Source organism: Gekko japonicus, unplaced genomic scaffold, assembly GCF_001447785.1.
Source record: "Gekko japonicus isolate JY-2015 unplaced genomic scaffold, Gekko_japonicus_V1.1 scaffold1195, whole genome shotgun sequence".
Classification (NCBI taxonomy): Eukaryota; Metazoa; Chordata; class Lepidosauria; order Squamata; family Gekkonidae; genus Gekko; species Gekko japonicus.
The window spans coordinates 536195-557095 of record NW_015176007.1 but is presented as its reverse complement, the minus strand read 5'-3'; the positions used below and the strand labels follow the sequence as shown (position 1 = coordinate 557095).

The 20901-nt window shown below is 45.2% G+C and overlaps 1 protein-coding gene across 1 annotated transcript in view; it reads right to left on the bottom strand.

Moving 5' to 3' along the window:
* The window catches only part of LOC107123280 (ficolin-2-like), a 28032-nt gene extending 13161 nt beyond the window's left edge, over positions 1-14871 (bottom strand). The window contains exons 1-7 of the mRNA XM_015426505.1: positions 14737-14871; positions 12136-12249; positions 9309-9362; positions 4593-4628; positions 2749-2787; positions 1813-1848; positions 1412-1539 (exon numbers count right to left, since the gene is read on the bottom strand). Coding sequence (XP_015281991.1) covers positions 1412-1539; positions 1813-1848; positions 2749-2787; positions 4593-4628; positions 9309-9362; positions 12136-12249; positions 14737-14824 — 495 coding nt within the window. The 5' untranslated portion in view covers positions 14825-14871. The remainder of the gene's footprint in view (positions 1-1411; positions 1540-1812; positions 1849-2748; positions 2788-4592; positions 4629-9308; positions 9363-12135; positions 12250-14736) is intronic.
* Positions 14872-20901: the final 6030 nt, after the last annotated feature.

The window sequence follows — 20901 nt, the reverse complement described above, 5'->3', positions numbered from 1 at the left end:
GACAATACTGATTTTGATGGACCAAGGGTCCGATTCAGTATCAGGCAGCTTCACGTGTTCATGTGTTCAAGTAATGTGATGACCAGACTTAGTTCTCTAAAATGATACTAGAAGTCGTAGAAGAAAAAAAGCCATATAATAATGATAAACACTTAATATTTATACAGCTTATTTTAAAGGATTCACATACATTATCTCAACAATCTTTCCAGCCACTATTTATGATAGACTAATAGTTTTACCATGTTGCAGATGGAGTCTGAGAAATAGGCAAGGAATGTGGCTTTCTTAAGGCAACCCAGGAAATTCATGCCAACGGGAGCTCCAAACTAGAGGCTCCTTTAGGCTACTATTTAGCAAAAAACAAGGATCCAGGCATGGATATTCTAGTGTTTCATCCAGTTTTACTTTGAAACACAGGCTTATAACTGCAGTGGACTAGACTTCTTCCAGCCCACCTGATTTTGTTTTGGGTGTGCAACCCACTGTATTTTGCACAAATTCATTAAAAAGATGGAAATGCATGAAGAAGTCACTACACAAGCAGTGCAAAAATTTAATTCTGTTTGCATTCTTCATTCATTATTTATTTACACAAAATTGTACAGCCCACAGACTAAATCTTTTCAGGTTCATGAGGCAGCTCACAAACATACAAAGGAAATATAAATACAATAAAAAGATTAAAACTCACAGACTGAAAACCATGATAGTAAAACCCTTTATAAAAAGCCATCAGTTAAAAGTTAAAGAGCTGGGTAAAAAAGAGAGTTTTAGATTAGTGCCTAAAACCAGCAAGGCTAGGTTCCAAATAAACCTTTTACTGGAAGAGAGTTCTATAACTAGGGGCCACCACAGAGAAGGCCCAACACTCCTTACTTCCACAGGTGGAGGCACATGGGAAAGGCCTGTCCAGAAGATCTTAATTGTCAGGAAGGAATCTGTGGGAGATGTTTGTCCTTTAAATATCCTGGCCCCAAACTGCTTAAAGGTAATGGACAGCATCTTGAATTGAATGTGGAAGCAAATAGGCTTCAGGAAGTTGTTTCACAATTGGTGTGATGCAGAGTCAGGCCCAGACAGTAGTCTGCCTGCAGCATTATGTACCAATCGAAGCTTTGAACCCTCACACAGATTACAGTGCAATAATCCAATCTGGGTGTGATTGGAGCATGGACAAGTGGAGCCAAATTGTGCCTGTTCAGAAAAGGCTTATTAACGTGTCACAGAGGAGATCTGTACCTCCATCTGGAACTCAGGGTGAAAAAGTGCTCCTAACTTTTAAATGTACAAGCAAGATCCCATCCAGAATAGGCCATTTGTTAACTTTTTGTAACGTGCATGAAGCTTTTTAGCCGCTCCTAGGAAGAAAATGAACCAGTCTGATCTTTTCCTCCCAAACGTAACTTACAATCCAGCCGCCTCCATCCGTGTCCATGTCACACAGCACGGTCAGTGGCACACAGTCCCAGGGGTAGATGGTGTACCAGCCACTCAGGATCACCCCCTTGGCCAAGAGCTCTTTGCAGTTCTTTGCCCCTAGATGGAAGAGGAAAGCAATATTTGTGTACGGCGATTGTACAATTCACAGATTTTAACTTTGTGGGACAGCCAGCTGAGAATAAAGAAATAACACTCTCTGAATCAATATTGGGCAGGGGGGAAGCTGGGGGAAACAAAAGGTTTCTGCTGGAAGTCGACAAGGGCTGGTCAACTGAGGCAAGAGAACAAAGGCATTTCTGCTGTCCAGAGCATGCATTGCTGTACCAGATGTGACTTTTGACTGTGAAGAGGTTCTGGGGAAACACTTACCTTGCCTACAGTGGAAGTCATCCAGCCCTTTTTCTCCTGTGTAAAAGGCACAGCAAGAGAAGGAAAGGAAATCAGACTAGAAATAAACAACTCCTCTGCCATACCATGTTTTCCATCCTGCAACTCACTCTCTGGCATTTTGTCCACAAGAGTCATAAAAGCATCTAGAACTCTTCCCATTCATTTCGATAGGGCTTGCTCAGGAGAACTCCCCAATGGACCATGCCCATTGATTTTATTTCTCAGATGCATGATCCATTTTCTCCCCTTTAGACCCACTGCTCACCTACCAAGTCAGCTAGCAATTGAGGGAAGCCCAACAGGACCTCTGGCTGCTACACACTTGCCTGGAAATGCCCACAGTTGCATGGGGGTGTTCAGCCCCTGACAAGCCACAGCATATAGATGATGGACTCAGAAGACCCCGTGCTGTCACACCAGCTTCAGCCTCTGGGAAGTTCACACATTTGTAGCTCAAAAAATTAAAGTATGAATGGGGGCCGTGGAATTTCAGTTCCGCATGGTCTGGGGACTTTGGAATTGTGCTTCTCAAACTGCAGGTCCTGGTGCTGTATCGAAATGCTGCCCAGTTTCAAAAGCAGTTTGCCTTGCAGCAATTTGTGTGTAAACGGGTCCACATTTCAGAAACACAAAACCAAAGCCCCCATCAGAACTCAGAACTAATGGTCCATTTTAGAATATAAACACAGCATTTTAAAATACAATGCCAGCTCCCACATATCCCCAGGGATTAACATTTTTTGTTCAATCTAACAAGAATTACATTCCTACTACTATTTCTCCATGTTTACTAATACTTCTTTTGCTGATTTTTCCCCACCCTCATTCTATTTGAAAGTTTCTTGGCTGACTCACTTACTTCACATGTGCTGTAAACCCGAGATTGTAGTGAATACAAAAGACAGAGGTGCTTACCACCTAATGTTCCTGGGGGGCCTGGCTCTCCTTTGTCCCCTGACAATGAAAGCATAAACATAATGTTACTTGCAGTCTCCACATCTCCGAACAGCTAGAAGTCCCATGGTCAGCACTGCCTGGGTTGAGTTCCTTTGGAAGAGAAAGGACTAGAGTCTTATTTATTTATCTGAAACATTTAAAACTCCAGAGTCAGGACTCCAAGGCAGCAAATGATCATTTTTATCATCATCATTATCATTGTCATAGACCAACATTCAATACAATAGGAGGCAAATAACAGATAAAAGAATAGTAAAATTATAAAATATAATAGCATCTAAAATTATAAATAGGAATCTAAAAAGTTTAAAATACAGAAATGTAGATCAAAAATAAAAAATAAAAAATAAATCTTTGTTGTTCAGTCGCGCAGTCGAGTCCGACTCTTCGCGACCCCATGGACCAGCTCCCGCCAGGCCTTCCTGTCTTCCGCCATCCTCTGAAGTTTGCTCAATTTCATGTTCGTTGCATCTATGACACTGTCTAACCATCTCATCCTTTGCCATCCCCTTCTTCTTTTACCTTCAATCTTTCCCAGCATCAGGGTCTTCTCCAGTGAGTGCTCCCTTCTCATTTGGTGGCCAAAGTATTTGAGCTTCAGCTTCAGTATCTGGCCTTCCAGGGAACAGTCAGGGTTGATTTCTTTTAGGATTGACTTATTTGATCTTCTTGCAGTCCAAGGGACTCTCAAGTGTCTTCTCCAGCACCATAAAATAAATCTAGGCCTATATGTACTTCTTTATCTCTTTTCTAGTTTGGTATGCCAACCAACCAAATTTGGCAGCCATCCTAGTCAGGTTTTGATTATCACCTGCCAGCATAATTGACAAAAGTATCCTTCTACTACGACCTGGGTAGGAGTTAACAATAAGCTTAATCTAAACTTTCCTAATGTTATGATATATACTACAATTGAAAATTACATGTTCCAATGTTTCATCAGTTCCCATCTCACATATACAGCTTTTCTTCAGTGATCTAGTAAATCTGGCCTCCAGTATAGTTGAGGGTAAGGCATTATATCTTAATAGAGTAAAAAATCTTCTATGATTACAGATATCTAAATATTTGATGTAAGGTCTCAAAATTATCTTGTTAAGTGTACTTACATCAAAAACAGAAGGGACCTTTATATATTTATTTGAAACATTTTAAACCCCAGATTCAGGACTCCAAGTCAGCAAACAATAAAAACAATAACACACATTAAAAACACAGATATATACAAAACAATTAAAACAGACATAGACACAAAAACAGGAAGGAAGGTCAATAAGAATCAGTAAGGGAGTGCCAAACAAAACGAAACAGTCTTGTGGTGTCTTTCTTATGTTGGATTTATTTACAGCTGTTCAAGTACAGAACAGGCAGTGGCCAAGAGGAGCCTATAGAGCAGCTGATCTCTCCACTTCATCAAACAGCCGGAGCTGGAGAGGTCTGCACCACACAGCACCTCAGGTGACTCACAGAGCTGTCCATTGGCTTTTCTCTCTTTCTCCAAACTCATAACTTCCCCCCTCTCCCACCCCCTTTCCCACACACCTGCCCCTACCTGCCCCTTTCCCTCAGGCGGGATGGGTTACCTCCATGGATATTTAACAAGGAAGCCAGAGGACTCTCACTCATCTGCTAGCACCCACTGGTGAAACATCCTTCAACAATTCTGAATCATCAGATTCACAAAGAAAAGGTCAGATAGCATCCTCGCAGTTGGGTTTCCCCCAAGAGAAGTTTTAGGTCTATCCTTTCACAAAACCAGCATCATTGGAGGCATTGCCATGTGTAACCCAAGAATTCCTTACCTTTTGGGCCAGTAGGACCCACATCACCTTTCTCTCCTGGTTAAAGGGAAGGAAAAAGAGGAAGGGATTAGCAAAAGATGGCGGTCATTTGGCTGGGAAAGTCTGAGATGCTAGCTGGAGGGTACCTCAATTGTGTCCATCTGACAGCTGTAGACTCTGTCAAGAGCCTCAGGATGTGGTTGAATTCTGTGCCATGGTAACACAGCATTTTTTCACCTACATCAGGTCTGCCAACTAGCTCCTTATTTGTCTGGGTCAGACCTTTCCACATTGATCCATGCAACAGTCACCTCCAGATTGGACTACTGCAATTCCCTCTTTGTAGGGCTACCCTTGAAAATAATTCAGAAACTGCAGATGGTCCAGAATGTAGTTGCCAAGTTGCTGACTGGAACACCATGGCCAGCTCGTATTATTCCTGTTCTGGGCAGCTGCACTGGCTACCAATTAGTCTTTGGATCCAATTCAAGGTGTTGGTGTTAACCTTTAAAGCCCTTAATGGTCTGGGACGAGGGTACCTACAGGACCGACTCTCCCATTACAACTCCCCGCGCTCCCTTAGGTCATTGTCTAGGGTCCTCTTGCAGGTGCCTGGCGTCAGGATGGCTTGGTTAGCTGTCACCAGAAGGGTCTTCTTAGTTGTGGCCCCTACCCTGTGGAATGCATTCTCAGATGATACCGTGCCCTGCCAGACTCGTTTAGTTTTTGCAGATCATGCAAAGCCGAATTGTTTATGTTGGCCTTTGGAGGGTAACCACATATTTGGCCTATTTTAATACTGATATGATGTTAGCAACATATTTTAATAATTTAATATTTTAATGTTAATCCCTCTATATAATAATTCTGTTTTGGTCATGGACTCTCCTGAACATTCCACACGCTCCCAAATCAGTTAGCTCCCTGGTCTGTCACTCAGAAGCTGTCCCTATCCACTGGCTGCGTTGCCTGAGTCTTGCCTCCAATATTCTAAACAGTTTGCTGTTTATCTCCCCCCAATAGCCAGTCAGAACATAGAGGTCATTTGCATATGTGGCCTGATTGGCCTTTGCCTCTAACATTCTAAACATTTTCTTGTTGCTGTTGGGAGTCATTGAATGTGTCCTGAGGTAAAATACATATCCCAATTTTCCCTTAAACAGTCACTGGAGTTGCCAAAATACATATCCCAATCTTCCCTTAAATGGTCACTGGAGTTGCCAATCTCCTTGTGGGGCGTGGAGATCTCCCAGAAATCACCATGTTTCCCAGCCACAGCACATCATTTCCCCTACAGAAAATTTCCCAGCTATTACAATGGCTGCTTTGGGCGGTGGACTCTATGGCATTATACCCTGCTGAAGTCCCTCTGCACCCCAAACCCTGCCCTCCCCAGGCTCTACCCCTCAGATCTACAGGTCTGGCCCTCCCCTTAGTATTGCCAGCCTCCAGGCAGCACCTGGAGATCTCCAAGATCAGTGCTCCTGGAGAAAAAAGCTGCTTTGGACTGTATGGAATTATACCCTGCTGAGGTCCCTCTGCACCCCAAACCCTGCTCTCCCCAGGCTCTACCCCTCAAATCTACAGGTCTGGCCCTCCCCTTAGTATTGCCAGCCTCCAGGCAGCACCTGGAGATCTCCAAGATCAGTTTTCCTGGAGAGAATGGCTGCTTTGGGCAATAGACTCTATGGAATTATACCCTGCTGAGGCCCCTCCGCAACCCAAACCCTGCCCTCCCCAGGCTCTACCCCTCAAATCTACAGGTATTTTCCAACCCAGAGTTGGCAACCCTGTAACTGGCTATGGAACTACTTTCCAGACCCTTGGAACCAAGAAGACATGGCATAGGTGCTTTTCTACCTTAGCTGCCACTGCATAACCCCAAATCAACATAAGTCATGGGTGGAAGGAATCATACCTGTTACCATGAGACTGTCCTCCCATACTACCCACTTGGGGCAGCAAAATGATTTGAGACAGCCTTGCCTTATAGCTAAGCAGAAGGAAATAAACAGGGCTTGCCTCCCTCTATTTTCCCCTTCTCTCTGCCGCCCCACCAGCCACAGCTGGGACACTCACCTGGAGCTTCCTTCTAGAGCTCGTTGTAATTCTTCCCACAATGGGCCTTACTCCTAGTATTTTATATTTGTTATTTGTTTTTATGTTGTTTTACCTTATTGGTTTTAATGCTGTAAGTCTCCATAAGAGCCTTCGGGTAAGTGGCGACTAAAATATCTAATTAATAAATAAATATTTCTTAGGTGACCCAGAACCAAAAAGAGTTGGTGGAGGATATATAACTGATGGCGAAAATGAGCCACTAAGTGAACTGCAGAAAAGAAATGAACATCAGGGGTGTCCATTAGAGTATATCCTGGCTGAAAATATACCCCAAAATCACTGTTTAGGGTTGCTTGGATATACCCAAAGTGGCCCAAAACATTCTGAAAGTCTGGGAGTAACAGAAATTAATCTCACATTTCTCATTTTCCAATCCAACCATGGTGAATATAAGTTCCCAATTCTGGGTAGAAGTATCTAAGACAGGGGTGTCAAACATGTGGCCCATGAGCCAGACCAGGCCCCCGGAGGGCTTCCATCAGGCCCGCAGTGGAACTGGCCATCTCCTGCTTCCAGTTCTGCTGCTGCTGCTGCATCATAGCTTGCTTCGCTAGACTCTCTTATTGACTCGGCCATTTTATGTTTTAACCTGTGTCCTAGACACAGAAATCTCTGAGCATGAGATTTCTGTGGTGAATGTCAATAAATCAAAAGTAGGTTTGCGGCTTACAGAGCTAATGTTTTAAGCATGTTTTTATTTTAAGTTTTAAAAAACCCTTGTGTTTGTGTCCTCTATAAAGTTTATATCAACGCTACCTGGCATTACATTTTATGGCACACATGGCCCGGCCCAACAAGGTCTCATTTATGTCTGATCTGGCCCTCGTAACAAATGAGTTTGACACCCCTGATCTAAGAAGTGTGCCTCCACACATGTTAAGTCTCTCAGCTCTTGCTTATACCCAGAATTTAACTTTATTGGTCTTGGAGGTGCCACTGGACTCAAACTGAGTTCTCCCATCTGTTTGTTAACTCTTGTTTTTGTATGCTAGTTTACTGCTATTCACAGATCTTACCAACCGCTTTAATCCAATCTCAGCTACAATCACCCAGTTACTTATGCAACTTGACCCTAACTAACCCTTCCTGGCAAATTACCCCCCACACCCTCTCTACATATATGTAATGGTTAAGGACGTCTTGCTTCACTGTATCTGACGAAGTGTCCATGCACATGAAAGTTTATACCTTGAATTAAACTTAGTTGGTCCTAAAGGTGCCATTGGACTCAAACTTTGTTCTGCTGCTTCAGACCAACATGGCTACCCACCTGAATCTAGTGATATAGTTAGGACACAATCTCTGTGTTTCCTCTTTTTCTAAATTATTTTTTAATTTTTTAATTTTAATTTTTTTATTTTTAAAAATACAATAACAATTAGCATTACAATAGTTCTCAGGTAGAATAATTAACCAGAGGTCGAGAGGGTTAATAGAGATCATTTTGTACTATTACCAACATTATATATATCATATCAAATGCATTACCTTTGCAATTTCTGGAATTTCTCCTTGTACTCTTAAATATTCTAAAATAGAATTCCAAATGGCTATAAAAGTAGGGTTTATTTTTTCATCTGGTTTATGCGCCAAATCAGGTGAAATCTTGGGCATCATAAAGTGTGTCCACAATTTATTATGCCATAATGTCAATTTTGGAATCTCTGGATCTTTCCACTTTGAAGCTATAGCTGACTTGGCTGCTGACAGGAGGGCAATCAAAGTTTCTTTAATGTGAAAAGGTAAGTTCACACCAAAGTCTACATGTAGAAGCAATACCAATCTATTGAATTGTACTTAAATACCAGTAATACCTTTAATGTTATTGATAATTGATTTCCAGAACGGTTCTAGCTTGGGACAACTCATCCAACAATGGAGGTAGTGCAGTGTCCAGTATTGCCACACTTTTTCCAGCATTTAGCTGTATTTTTTAAATTATAGTAAGTCTATGTGGAGTATAGTACCATAGTGCAAGGAGTTTGAAATCTCAGAGGTGAATAGTTACAATAGAGGAATTAAAGGTAGAGTTGTTCCAGACAGAACTCCAAGTTTCCACATTCCATGATGTTTTAATTTCATTTTCCCAAAAAAATTTATAAGGAAAGTAAGTATTAGATGAAGTATTTAGAATAAGAGCATATAAGAAAGAAATCAGATGTTTTTTCTTACTAGAGTTTTGCAATAAGTTTTCTAATTCTGAAAGTGGGAGTTGCACTATCAGTTCTAACTTCATTGACTCACTTAAGTGTTTAATATGAATGTAAGTAAACCATTGAAGTGAATGACCCAATTTATTTTCCAGTTTCTGCTTAGTAATAAGCCATCTGTTTATTATTAGGTCTGATAGTCTTGTAATATTATGTTCTTTCCAGGAGTTAAACACCAGATTCCTGCACCCTGGAGGAAACCAGGATTGGGAGGCATGCGTCGTATTAGGTAAGAGATTCTGTCTAGATATATCCCATTCTTCTTTACTATCAAGTATGTTAGTTCCTGAATAAACTATCTACACTTTACTCAGGTTGTGCACCTTTGTTGTGTTTATTATTCTGCCAACACCTACCCTGTTTGCCGATTACCTTTCTCATAAAAATGCAACAATCTGCATGTTACCTTGTACACCACCAGGTGCAATTTCTCCTGGGGTTCCTTGAAGGCCTTTCTCTCCTACATGGAAAAAACAAACAGGGGTAAGCAATTAAGCAACGATTTAAACCAGTTATAGTCTTTAGGGTAGAATTTAACTGCCTTAAAGTTCCGACAGGCAAACAACCACTCCTGGTCCAGACCTGCAAGCAAACTTTGGCTGTATGAAAGCAAAGAACTGCTTTTTTCTAGGCTGGATACTAGGGCTTAGAAAAAAGGAGGAGGAGAAGGTGTTAGATTTATACCCCACCCTTCACTTGGAGTCTCAGAGTAGCTTACAATCTCCTTCCCTTCCTCTCCCCACAATGGACACCCTGTGAGAGGTAGGTGGGGCTGACAGAGCTCTAAGAGAACTGTGACTGACCCAAGGTCACCCAGCTGGCTGCATGTGGAAGAGTGGGGAATCAAATCTGGTTCTCCAGATTAGAGTATGTCGCTCCTACCCACTACACCAGACTGGGAGGGGAAAGCTGTGCAAACGTTTTTAAAAAGAGACTCTCCAGCTGACATGCAAGAGAGAAAACTCCTTTCTTCTTCTATTATTCATTTGTACTGCATATTTGCAATATAATGATGAAAAAGTATCAACTAAAACAGGGTTTTCAGTCCAATACCTAATAGTTACCTACAAAGAAAAAAGTAGAAGCCAACCCTGGTCCACCTTGGCTGCCTCTCTCGTAGGGCTGATGAAGTCGCAGGTTGCACTGGAAGTGACAGAGTGGCGATGGGACACCACCGACTGCCCCCATTTCCTTTCTGATGCCCAGCTGAGCAGAGGCAGGAAGGGTCGTGGTGTGGGTGGGAGTGCCCCACTAAAGTGGGAGCCCTGGCAAGAGCCTGCACCTCTGCCACCCAAAAATCAGCCTCTAGATAAGGGCCTGGAGATCCTCCAGAATGACACCCGATATCCAGACTAAATAAGACATGTAGCAGCCCAGGCACAGAATCAGTGGGGGGCTGCAGGACCGCAGAGGCACCCACCTGAAGCAAGGGAGCGGTGGGATGTGCCACTCCTAGGAGCCAACAGCTATTTTACTGGCGCAGGGGTGTGCGCCTGCTGGCCCCAACATCTCCACAGCAACAATTGGGCCCTTCCTATACGCCTGGTGGGGCAAGGCCAGCCCAGAACTGCTGAGAACACCAGTTTCAGAGAGGATGTGGTTGCAACAGTGCTGGTGCGTTCACCCAGACAAGAGAAGGGAGCTTGGGAGGCTAGGGTGCCAACAACCTGGAGGAAGAAAACCCTGCCTTTTTGACTTAATGGGATACTATTGGGAGAGCCAGTTTGGTGTAGTGGTTAAGTCCGTGGACTCTAATCTGGGAGAACCAGGTTTAATTCCCCACTCCTCTACTTGCAGCTGCTGGATGACCTTGGGCAAGCTGTAGTTCTGTCAGAGCTGTTCTTGAACGAGCAGTTCCCAAAAGAGTTTTCTCAACCCTGCCTACCTCACAGGCTGTCTGTTGTGGGGAGGGGGGGGAGGGAAAGGAGATTGTAAGCCGCTCTGAGACTCCAAGTGAGGGTGGGGTATAAATCCCATCTTCTCTGATTCTATTTGCCTGGTGGTATTATTTACCTCCATGCCATGGAAAGCTTCATTAAACATCTGAGAAAGGGGCAGGACATTTTTCTCCAGGTGGTTGGTCACCCTGTGGGAGGGGAACAGCCAGCAAACCGGGCAGGGACTGGGGATAAAGGGGGCAGAGAAGGAGAAGAAGGGGGCAACAACAGAAAAGAAGCTGGAGCTGGAGGGCACTAGGGAGAAGGAACAGAAGAAAGAATGGGCGGGAGCCAAAGACCCAACTAAGTTCTCATGAAAGAACTCTGGTGCCCTCTACTGGTCCCAGTGGATAAAACAATGTATACTAGAGTCAGGTGGGTAGCTGTGCTGGTCTGAAGCAACAGAACAAAGTTGGTGTCCAGTGACAACTTTATCTGAAGAAGTGTGCATGCACACGGAAGCTTATACCCAGAATTAGTCTTTGTGTGTGTATATTCTGGATGAATCATTAAAGATGTACCTACAGCTGCAACTGGTCCTGGTGTTTCTTCATGGAGGGGCTTTTTTTAATATGTCATTGGCTCGGGGCGGGGGGCGGGGACACACAAGAAACCACGTACTCCAGGAGAAATGGAAGTTCTAAATCAGCTGCAGAGAATGGATGCTCTAGGACTTCCATTTCTCCTATGTTATACCATAGAAACTCTACAGTCTACTGTAGAAATTGGGAGAAACTGTTTGATAGCTGCCTTTAAAGACACAAAAGGATAGAGGTGGGCTGGGAATGGAGAGAGGGATGAGCCTACTCTTGGCTGGTGTCGTTTTGCAGCTCCTCAGATGGGATTCATTACCTTAACACTGACACAAGGTTGACTGGTACAAGCCAGAACAATTACATTTATAATCTGAATGTTGGTGGGCAGAAATGCCCTCATGGGAAGGGGAGGGGTTGACTTTTGACCTCCATGGAGCATCAAAGGATATGGCAGCACATCCTTGCTGAGCTTCCTCCTCAGGCTTCACCCTCCCCCCCCCAGGCACTGCCTCCAGACCTCTGAGAGATTCTCAAACCAGAGATGACAACCCTGGCTGTGATTCCGGGAGAACTCCTGGTGGCTGGTCCTTGCCGGCTGTGGCTGGATCCCTCTTCGCCCCCACCTTGCCTCATCCTGGGTCATAACTACTTCTTGTCCTGTAGTGCACACAAACTGGGTATTTTACAGCATGGCTCTTGGACCAGTCTCAGCCCCAAAGTCTTGTTTTTAAACAACTCTGGCATCTACATAATGACATACCTTTTGCACCATTAGTTCCTGGGTCTCCTTTTGGCCCTGTCGCACCAGGTACGCCTGGACATCCTCGGAGGATGGCGAGCTTTTCATTACCATTCAGGCCCACAATGCTCACATCTGCAGAGAAATGATGATATTTACAATGAACCTTCTGACATGCAGCATATCCAGCAAAGCTTGAACTCCAGAAGTTTAAATCCTCATATAAAGCAACACAGAAATGTGGGATTTCTATACAGACACTCACACAGGCGTCTGTTAAGCAAATGTCAGTTCTCTTAAGTTTCTACTTCTCAGATCATAGAAATAGTGAGGGGCAGCATCCTTTGTTGTATTGGTCACAAAATAAAAGACTCATTTTAAAAGGACCCAGAAGACTGTTATAAAATAGGCAGCATAATAGGGGAGGGGGAAAGCTCAGCTGTATTTCTACAAAAAAAAAACCCCACCGCACCCAAGACTGCACTAAGAATTCTTTGAGCAATTGATTGCCTGGCGATTTTCGTCATTAATCTTTTTAAATTCACACCTAGTATTAATGTATATTTTGAAAACCTTAAAATACAATGGATTGGATTAGTGAGATGATTTTTTTTGAATTGCTAAACACGTCATAAACTACCAACCAAATGCACTTTGAGCATTATAGCACCTTGCACAAATGATGATGGGAGGGCAAAAGTGGGAGACATTTTTCCAAATATTTGGCAGCCGAAGACATCATGTATACGTGAAAATATCACAGTGGAATGTGCTGAGTAAACTGATCACTGGGGGTTGGACTAGATGACCCTGGATGTCCCTTCTAACTTTATGATTCTAGGATTCTATGAGAATTGATGAAACTAAATCCATTACTGGTCCTACCTGCACAAAGGAGATAATGGGAGTAAATACTCCTAACTTTCTGGAAAACTGCTAAATGTTTTGCCATCAGTTGGTCTAGCATTTCTGCTCATTTGGGCACAGTAGATTTTTAAAAGAGATTTTTTTCAACTTCAAAAGGAGGCCTTAATGACTGTTGTAGATTGGGTCCATCCCAAACTATGGCAGCAAGAATGAATAAACATTTTTATAGTAAATGTGAGCTTCCACAAATCTGCAGAGCAATGCAGATTAGCAACGTCCGTAGTCCACCATAGCTACTCTCCTCAGAGGTCCATCAGTGGCTATTAGCCACAAGATATAGATAGGAACTCTCAGTCTGGGGCAAGTGATGCTCTGTATTCTTGGTGTTTGCGGGGGTCAACAGTGGAAGAGCTAGTCCTGGCCACAATGGTGGACCTCCTGATGGCACCTGGTATTTTTGGCCACTGTGTGACAGAGTGTTGGACTGGATGGGCCATTGGCCTGATCCAACATTGCCTTCTGTTACGTTCTTTTTTAAAATTCACAGTTTATTAATGTTTATAGAGAACAATAATACAAAATATTAATTTTCCAACAGTCTATTACATTATTCACCTCCTTTATTAATAGAAAGTGTTCTCTGGCTCTTCCACTTACTCCTATTATACCTAATTGCTAAACAAGGATTACTTCCTTTTGTGACTCCTATTATCTTGTGCCACACCCATTACATTTGCTGTTATGTTCTTATGTGTTCTTATGTTCTCACCCAGCCACTTCCCTTGTCTTGTCTCAGTCTGCAGCAATATATAGTCTGGAAGTCCATCCAATTCATTAAATTGGTCAGCTGGTGCCTCTTAAGGGTTTTATGTATTAATACTGTATTGTGATTGTTTTTATGAACGGTATTCTATTTTAAATTTTTGTACGTTTTAGTATATTGTAATCCTTCCTGAGCCTGCTGTGCAGAAAAAGGAGGGCTAAAAGTAAAAAAATAATTAAAAAAATAAACTTGTATATTGACTGCAACATTTCAACAAAATCCGATACAGTAGTTCAATCCCCAAACAGTGGTTAATTTGTGGGGAAATGCTGTGCCCGGAATCTGTGGCATGCAAAGGAGGGGATCTACCATGACAGAGCCACAGTCTCTCCCCAGAGTGAGTGAACAGGGTGTGTAAGCCAAACAGTGGGTCAGGAGAGAAGGTGGTAGAGCTCTGACTCCCTCTCTCATGCCCAGGTTGGAATCCTTGTTCTGCCACTGAAGATTGCTGGGTGACCTTGGATGACTCACACACGCTCAGCCTCACCTACCTCGCAGGGTTGTTGTAAGGATAAAATGGAGGAGAGGAGAATGCGGTAAGCCACTTTGGGTTTCCAGCAGGGAGAAAGCCCAGGTATAATTGAAACAAATAAATATCAAAATCAACTCACACTCACGTTTTGACACCTGACCTGACATTCCTACAATTTTGCATTAAAATGAGTTTATATTCTTTGTCATTCATGCTTTTTCTTTGAGGGTGCAGAAATAACACCGGGTCCAAAGACCTGTAATTATTTTCAAACACTTCTTTGACATATAGTTAAAGACTAACATTTGAAAATATTAAGAGTTTCGGGTTGAAAGAATGGAAATCTAGCCTGATGCTAAATCAGAGCCGGATTTCCTTTCAGCTTCCGTTACAGGGCAGATCACCTCCCCTAAACTACAGCAGCTCTCCCTGGTCCCAGGTTACCCTGTTTAAGACTCACCTGGACAGGTGTCAGTTGCATTCCCGGGAGCTACTGCTGTCATCAGAGAGAGCAGTAAAATGAAAATGTGTTCTGCGTTCTTTGTCATCGCTTCAGCTTCAGTGTGGATAATTTTTCTATCTGCAGTGTCCTGAGTATTTAAGAACTGACAGGGCCGGGTTTTGTTTTTTTCTTTTTTAAAAAAAAGAAGATATTGCTACACTTCAGGACTCTGCCTCACTGCCCCTTCAGGGGAATTCCCCACTGGCCAGACTCCACTTATGTAATTCTTCCTGCTACCAGCATCATTTTAAGAAGCAAAACAGCCATTGGGAGGCTGATATGAGTTACTAGTGGAGAGAAATGCAAGTGGAGAAAAATTGAGAGACAACATGGTCAAGATTTCCATGGCACCAAACAAGCACATAGGTAAAGGTAAAGGTTCCCTTGCTCGAAAGCCAGTCGAATCCGACTCTAGGGTTGCGGTGCTCATCTCCGTTTTAAAGCCAAAGAGCCAGCGCTGTCCGAAGACGTTTCTGTGGTCATGTGGCCGGCATGACTAAACGCCGAGGCGCACGGAATGCTGTTACCTTCCCACCAAAGAGGTACCTATTTATCTACTTGCAATCTCTTGCTTTCGAACTGCTAGGTTGGCAGGCACATACACACATACATACCCAGCAGTTCGCTGCTCCTGATGACAGCCTTCTATGGCTGCTTTTCATTTTACAATATCACCACAAACTGGTATGAAGAACTGCAAAAGTGCCTGCCATCAAACGTGGCCCAGCCCACAAACGCAGCCTTCAAGTTTTCATTCATTCCTTACATTTCTATCCCAGCTTTCCTCCCAGGAGCTTCTGGTGGTGTGATCCTGTGTCTCATGAAATTCCCCTTCCCCTTTACTCCTTCCTCCTCTGGCCACCCATCGCATGGCATGGGTAACTATTGTCTGGGTGCTGGACCAGACTGATCTAGACTGCAACCACTATCCTGGGAGGAAGCCCCACTGAATAAAATGGGACCTAGGCAGGTGAGGTGTTTTTTTGTTTATTGATAACAATGGGGAACAAAGCAATAAGGAGGAGGAGGAAAAACTGGGCAGGAGACATTCTGTTGCATCAGTTCCTGGGAAATGTTTGATTTAAGCTCAGAAAGAACCTCTTCCTTATTGGGTCTTCAGATGTTTCTTCACCATCCATTCCTGGAAGCCAGGATGGAGCAGCTATGTCAAGTATCTAAGATATTCTCACACTCCCACCTTCAGACACGCTTAGAAAAAGCCAGGCCATGAACTCAGCCTGGAACCGTCCTGCACTGACCTCTCTCTCGGAATGCAGCACGGAGCAACAGGTCCACACATCTTCTCTTTGTGTCCAGCTGGCAGGTGTTGGCTTATGCTGGTGCAGAGCCCCAACGCTGCTGTGCCGCTCTTGGGTGCCAGTGCAGCTTTGTGGCGGTTGTGCACCAGGGCACAGGACTCTTCGCTGGTATCATTGTGGGTGGATCATTGGGCTTGGCCAATGTCCGACCACTCCCTAATGCTTCTCAGCCCTGACAGAGGTGCAAAATTGCATCAAAACTGTAATGCCGCCCACACACTAATAGATAAGCAGGGGTCATTCCCCAAACCTCCTTCCCCCCTTTCCCTCATCAGTAGCTGACAGCCACCCCAGCAATGCCACCTCCTGCACCTGAGCCCACCAGAGTGGCAGTCCAGTACAGGCGGCAGGAGTCGTGGACCACCACCGCCATACCCACTTGTTGCCAGCATCCTCAGCCCTGGCTAGTTGGAAAGGGCACAAAGGGTCCACTAAACATCATTCGGCCCTGTCTACCCTGTTTCATTCTTGTCGGCCTGAAGCAGGTGGCCGGGTCCACGAAACGCCTCGCTGCCGGTATTTGCAATGGATGGGTGTCCTTCAGCACAGGGAAGCAATGTGGGTCAATTTCAGGGGGTCTGCCTCCAGGGAAGCCTGGAAGGGCCGGGTGGGTCCTGGCAGCCTCAGCCCCACTTGGCTATGCTAATGAAGGGAGAGGGTGAGTCTGGGCTTTGTAGGTGGCCACTGGCAAAAAGGAGCAGTGCTACGGCCATTTCGCGCGCCAGGCTTCCAGCTGGTGCCCCTGCCAAAAACGATGTGCCATCTGTACAGTTCCTTCCATGACCTCCAGCTCCTCAATCAAAGTGGCCAGCTGCCCAGAAAGAATTCTGTTCTGTGGAGGTCCTTTGCCAGCAGAAATAAACCCACAAACTGATGAAGCAGAATATTTGCTGTTCACAGCATCTGGGAAGTCGCTGTCACCTCATCCCCCTTTTCAGGGGAACAAACCAAATGTCAAAAAGAGAACTGAAAAGTCTGGAGAGGGCCTGGGAAAGCCCCTATCACTGACCACAGAGGCGTCACAACTTCTTCCCCCAGATGCCCTTGCCCACGTGCCTGCAGCCAGGCTGTGTGGGTGTTGAGCTGAGGGGCACAGACGGGGGTGGGAAGAAGCCTTCCCTTCAGATAGAGACTTTCACCAGTTGTCCTGGGTGCAGCATAGGGCCGGGCATGTGAATGGGTGGGGGGAGTGGCATGTGGGGCGGGGGGTGCTGAGCCCCTACAAACAGGGGTAAGACAATGGGCCACCACTCATCCTGTGACTGCTGGATCATCCCTGCCCAAGGGCACCAGAGGGTGCAGAACCCCAAAAGGCAACCTGGGTAGTAGGGCACCTCCTGCACCAAATATGCTCCCATACTCACTTGTGCTCGATGTGCCCCCTGACATCCTGCCTCACTGCTTCCTCCTCCAACTGTGTATTGTCCTGCCCCCAACCCAGGGACCCCCTGACAAGTCCCCCTATGAGAGGTGGCAGCAGCCACTGGTGGATGGCCATATTCGGATCACTGCAGAAACTATAAAGAGCTTGGCCACTGCCAAGGGCTGCAGGGCCCAGCACCCTCCTGTATGGTGGAGGGAACGGAACCACGTCTTCAGCTGGCTGAATGCCCTCCCGATGACCATGTGTGTCTGGTGGTCGGCTTGATTTGTAGGCTGTGCAATCTGGAAGGATTCAGGAATAGGCAGGCAAAGACAAGGGGCAGAAGACATCAAATTTTGCATGATTCCTGAGCGATGCTGTGTAAATACATGGAAAGGACTTTTATATTTAAAAAAAAAGGCTTGTGTTCTTGCACAATCCCTCTTCAATGCTAGGGATAGGCCTGAAAATCTTAAAAACGGGGAAAGGGGGTGGGTGGGGATTCATGATGGAGGAGGCACAACAATGATTGGAAGGAATTGTGGTAATACATGCCTGGTTTGAAAGGGAAAACGTGGCTAATAGTGGATGATGCTGTGCTATGTGGAATCTTCATTGCAAGTGAGGGCCATAGAAGCAGGCCGTCAGGGAAACAGCTGGCAAAGCGGCCGAGCTTCGCTATCATGAACAATGGGTCAAGCGGATCCTAGCCCTCAGCAATCGGAGGGCTAGGCTCCCGGCCGAGAGCCCATGGAACTCTCAACCACTGTAAATAGCCAGTCACTAGTGTGTGGGGGGGTGTTTGGGGAGTGGGATTGTTGCACATATAAACCGGCCTGTGAACCGGGGAAACTTGTCTTGTTCTGAGCTGAAATAAAGTATGAGAGCTGAAATCGCTAGTAAGTCTCAGTACTTTTCAGTAGAATTAGGTTCTAACCATAGAGTTTTGCCCAAAAACCAGAACGTCACCCCCTGACATCGTGTTTATTTCTGTCTTCCCTCCCCACGGAGGTAATGGGGGGTGGGGAGAGCTGGAAATGAGGGGATCCCCACCCTACTGGGGGACATGGCAACCCTTGGGTGAACTCTATGGCGCTACCTTGCTGAGGTCCTTCCCCTCCCCAAACCCCCCCCCCCAGTTGTGGGAATGGCGCGGCACGTGTCAACATGTATGTCACCCACTGAAATCTCAGTTCTATGTCTCGGTGTATGGCCCCTTACCAAAGGCCGTGGAAAGGTGCAGAAAGAGAAACTGGGCACTGCCTGAGGTGCAGACCCAAAGCTCACACTCACACTGAAAGTTCTCTTAACCTTAATTAACAGTTTATTTAAGGATTAGTACAAGGCTAAAACAAAACAGGGGGGCTGGCTTCCACCAAACGCTACAAGCTTTGGCAACCCAGAATGCAAATTCCTCCCCGAGATGGACAGCCAATCGCAACTTACCAATCAGGTGTTGGAGCAATTCCAAAGATGTTTTATTAACTATCAACAGGACAACTGGCTTGATCTGTTGCCGTACGTGGAATACAGCTATAACTCGGTGCACAGCTCCACCGGGGCGACCCCATTTAAGATGGTGCAGGGGTACGAGGGGGGGGCCCTCCCTACAATTGTATCTGAACCAACCGGACCCAGGGACTTGGAAGTGTGGTGGTCTGACTTGGTTCAGCAATGGACCTTAATTCAAAAGACTCTAGTTAAAGCCAAAGACAATTACAAAGCCCAGGCTGACAAAGGAAGGTCACCAGAATGGGATTTACAACCTGGGGACTCTATGTGTCCACAAAGAATCTAAAGGGCTTGCAACCTGGGAAAAAGCTAAGGTGGAAATATGTGGGACCTTTTAAAGTATTACATGTCATTAACAAAGTGGCTGTTAAATTGGACTTGCCTAAGAACTTCCTGTTTTTCATTTTAGTCTGCTGAAGAAGGATCCTGGACCTTCGACGTGGAGACCTCGACCTCCAGCCCCACCTCCTCTGAGGGTGGATGGGGAACTCATCAAATGATGGAGGACACCTTGGACTCTGTCAAGAGGGACTGGTTATACTATTTGATCAAATTGAGTGATTTTGATCCAAGTCATAATGAGTGGGTTTGGGAAAATCATGTTTGGGCCAAACAGTTAATTCATGCTTTCCCTAGAACACGCCCACACAAGCCCGGGAGCTGAAGGGAGGTCTTGGGAGGGGCAGAATGTAAAGCTCAGACCTCGCTTGTCATGTATTTCCATATGGATTCACATGTACATCTACAGTTCTTATGTAACCTTGTTCCTTTCCATTCCTATTTATTGTCTCTGATGGGAACTGGGGGTGGGGGAGTGGCTGTGTATGGCTGTCTGCTTTGCTTGGTTAGTGCTACCTTGTAATAGTTCTCACGCAGGGGCCACCTGACTGTGCTGTAAACATTTTGGGATGCGTACGAACTATATTGGGGGGACTGGCATCTGGAACCCAGTTTTGACACAGAACTAGTCTTCCTCAGTGGTCAGTATCAGCCTACTATCTGGGAAGCCAAAATTCAAAATCCCCAAAAGAAATGCACTTGGTCTGGACACACATGCTCAGCCTAATCCACCTCACTGGCTAGTTGTCATTCCTTATCTAAATAGTTCACATGTCTTTCCTACTGAGAAAGATTGGATCATGAGGGCATGAATACAGTGAAAAGGGGGAGGGAACCCAGTTGCACCCAGGAGAGCCACAGCATAAGAAGCCCAACAAAACACACACACACTGTAGCAAGACACACAAAAGCTCATACCTTGGATAAAACTTTGTTGGTCTTAAAGGCTTTTTGTATTTCTCCCCTGTGGTTGAGGCAGCAAAACAAAGCAAGCTCTCCCTCCTTCTCTCCCTCCCTTCGGGGAGGAGCTTCAGCCAATGAAGGGGAAGAAAGGCTTGCTTTTCTTTCCTGTACAATTGAGGCAGCCTGGCCAGAAAGCAAGCTCTGGCTCATTCCCTCCCCCCGCCTGGGAGGAGGAAGGGGAGGAGCCTCAGTCGGAGAAGGGATCAGAAGCTTGCCTATCTATGTCTCCTGAGCAATTGAGAGAGTCTGGAAAAGCAAGCTATGATGCAGCAGCAGAACTGGAAGAAGAAGCAGGAGACAGCCAGTTCCACTGTGGGCCTGATAGAAGCCCTCTGGGGGCCTGATCCAGCCTGCAGGCTGCTTGTTTGATACCTGTGTTCTGGAGAATCATCATTGGCTGGAGGCTTCAGTTTTGCAACTCACAGCATAGTTTATGTAGCTTTCTTAAGGTTCTACTTCAACAGTAAGACTTAAAATATTCCTGATCTGTCAAGTGTGTTACCTGAACATCAGTACTGGCTCTCAATGTTGTTTCTGCTGCATGGACATTCAATCCCCCCCACTCTCCAGATGCAAGCTCATCTCACAAATATCCCCCATTCCTCATGGTTGCGATGGATACAAAAC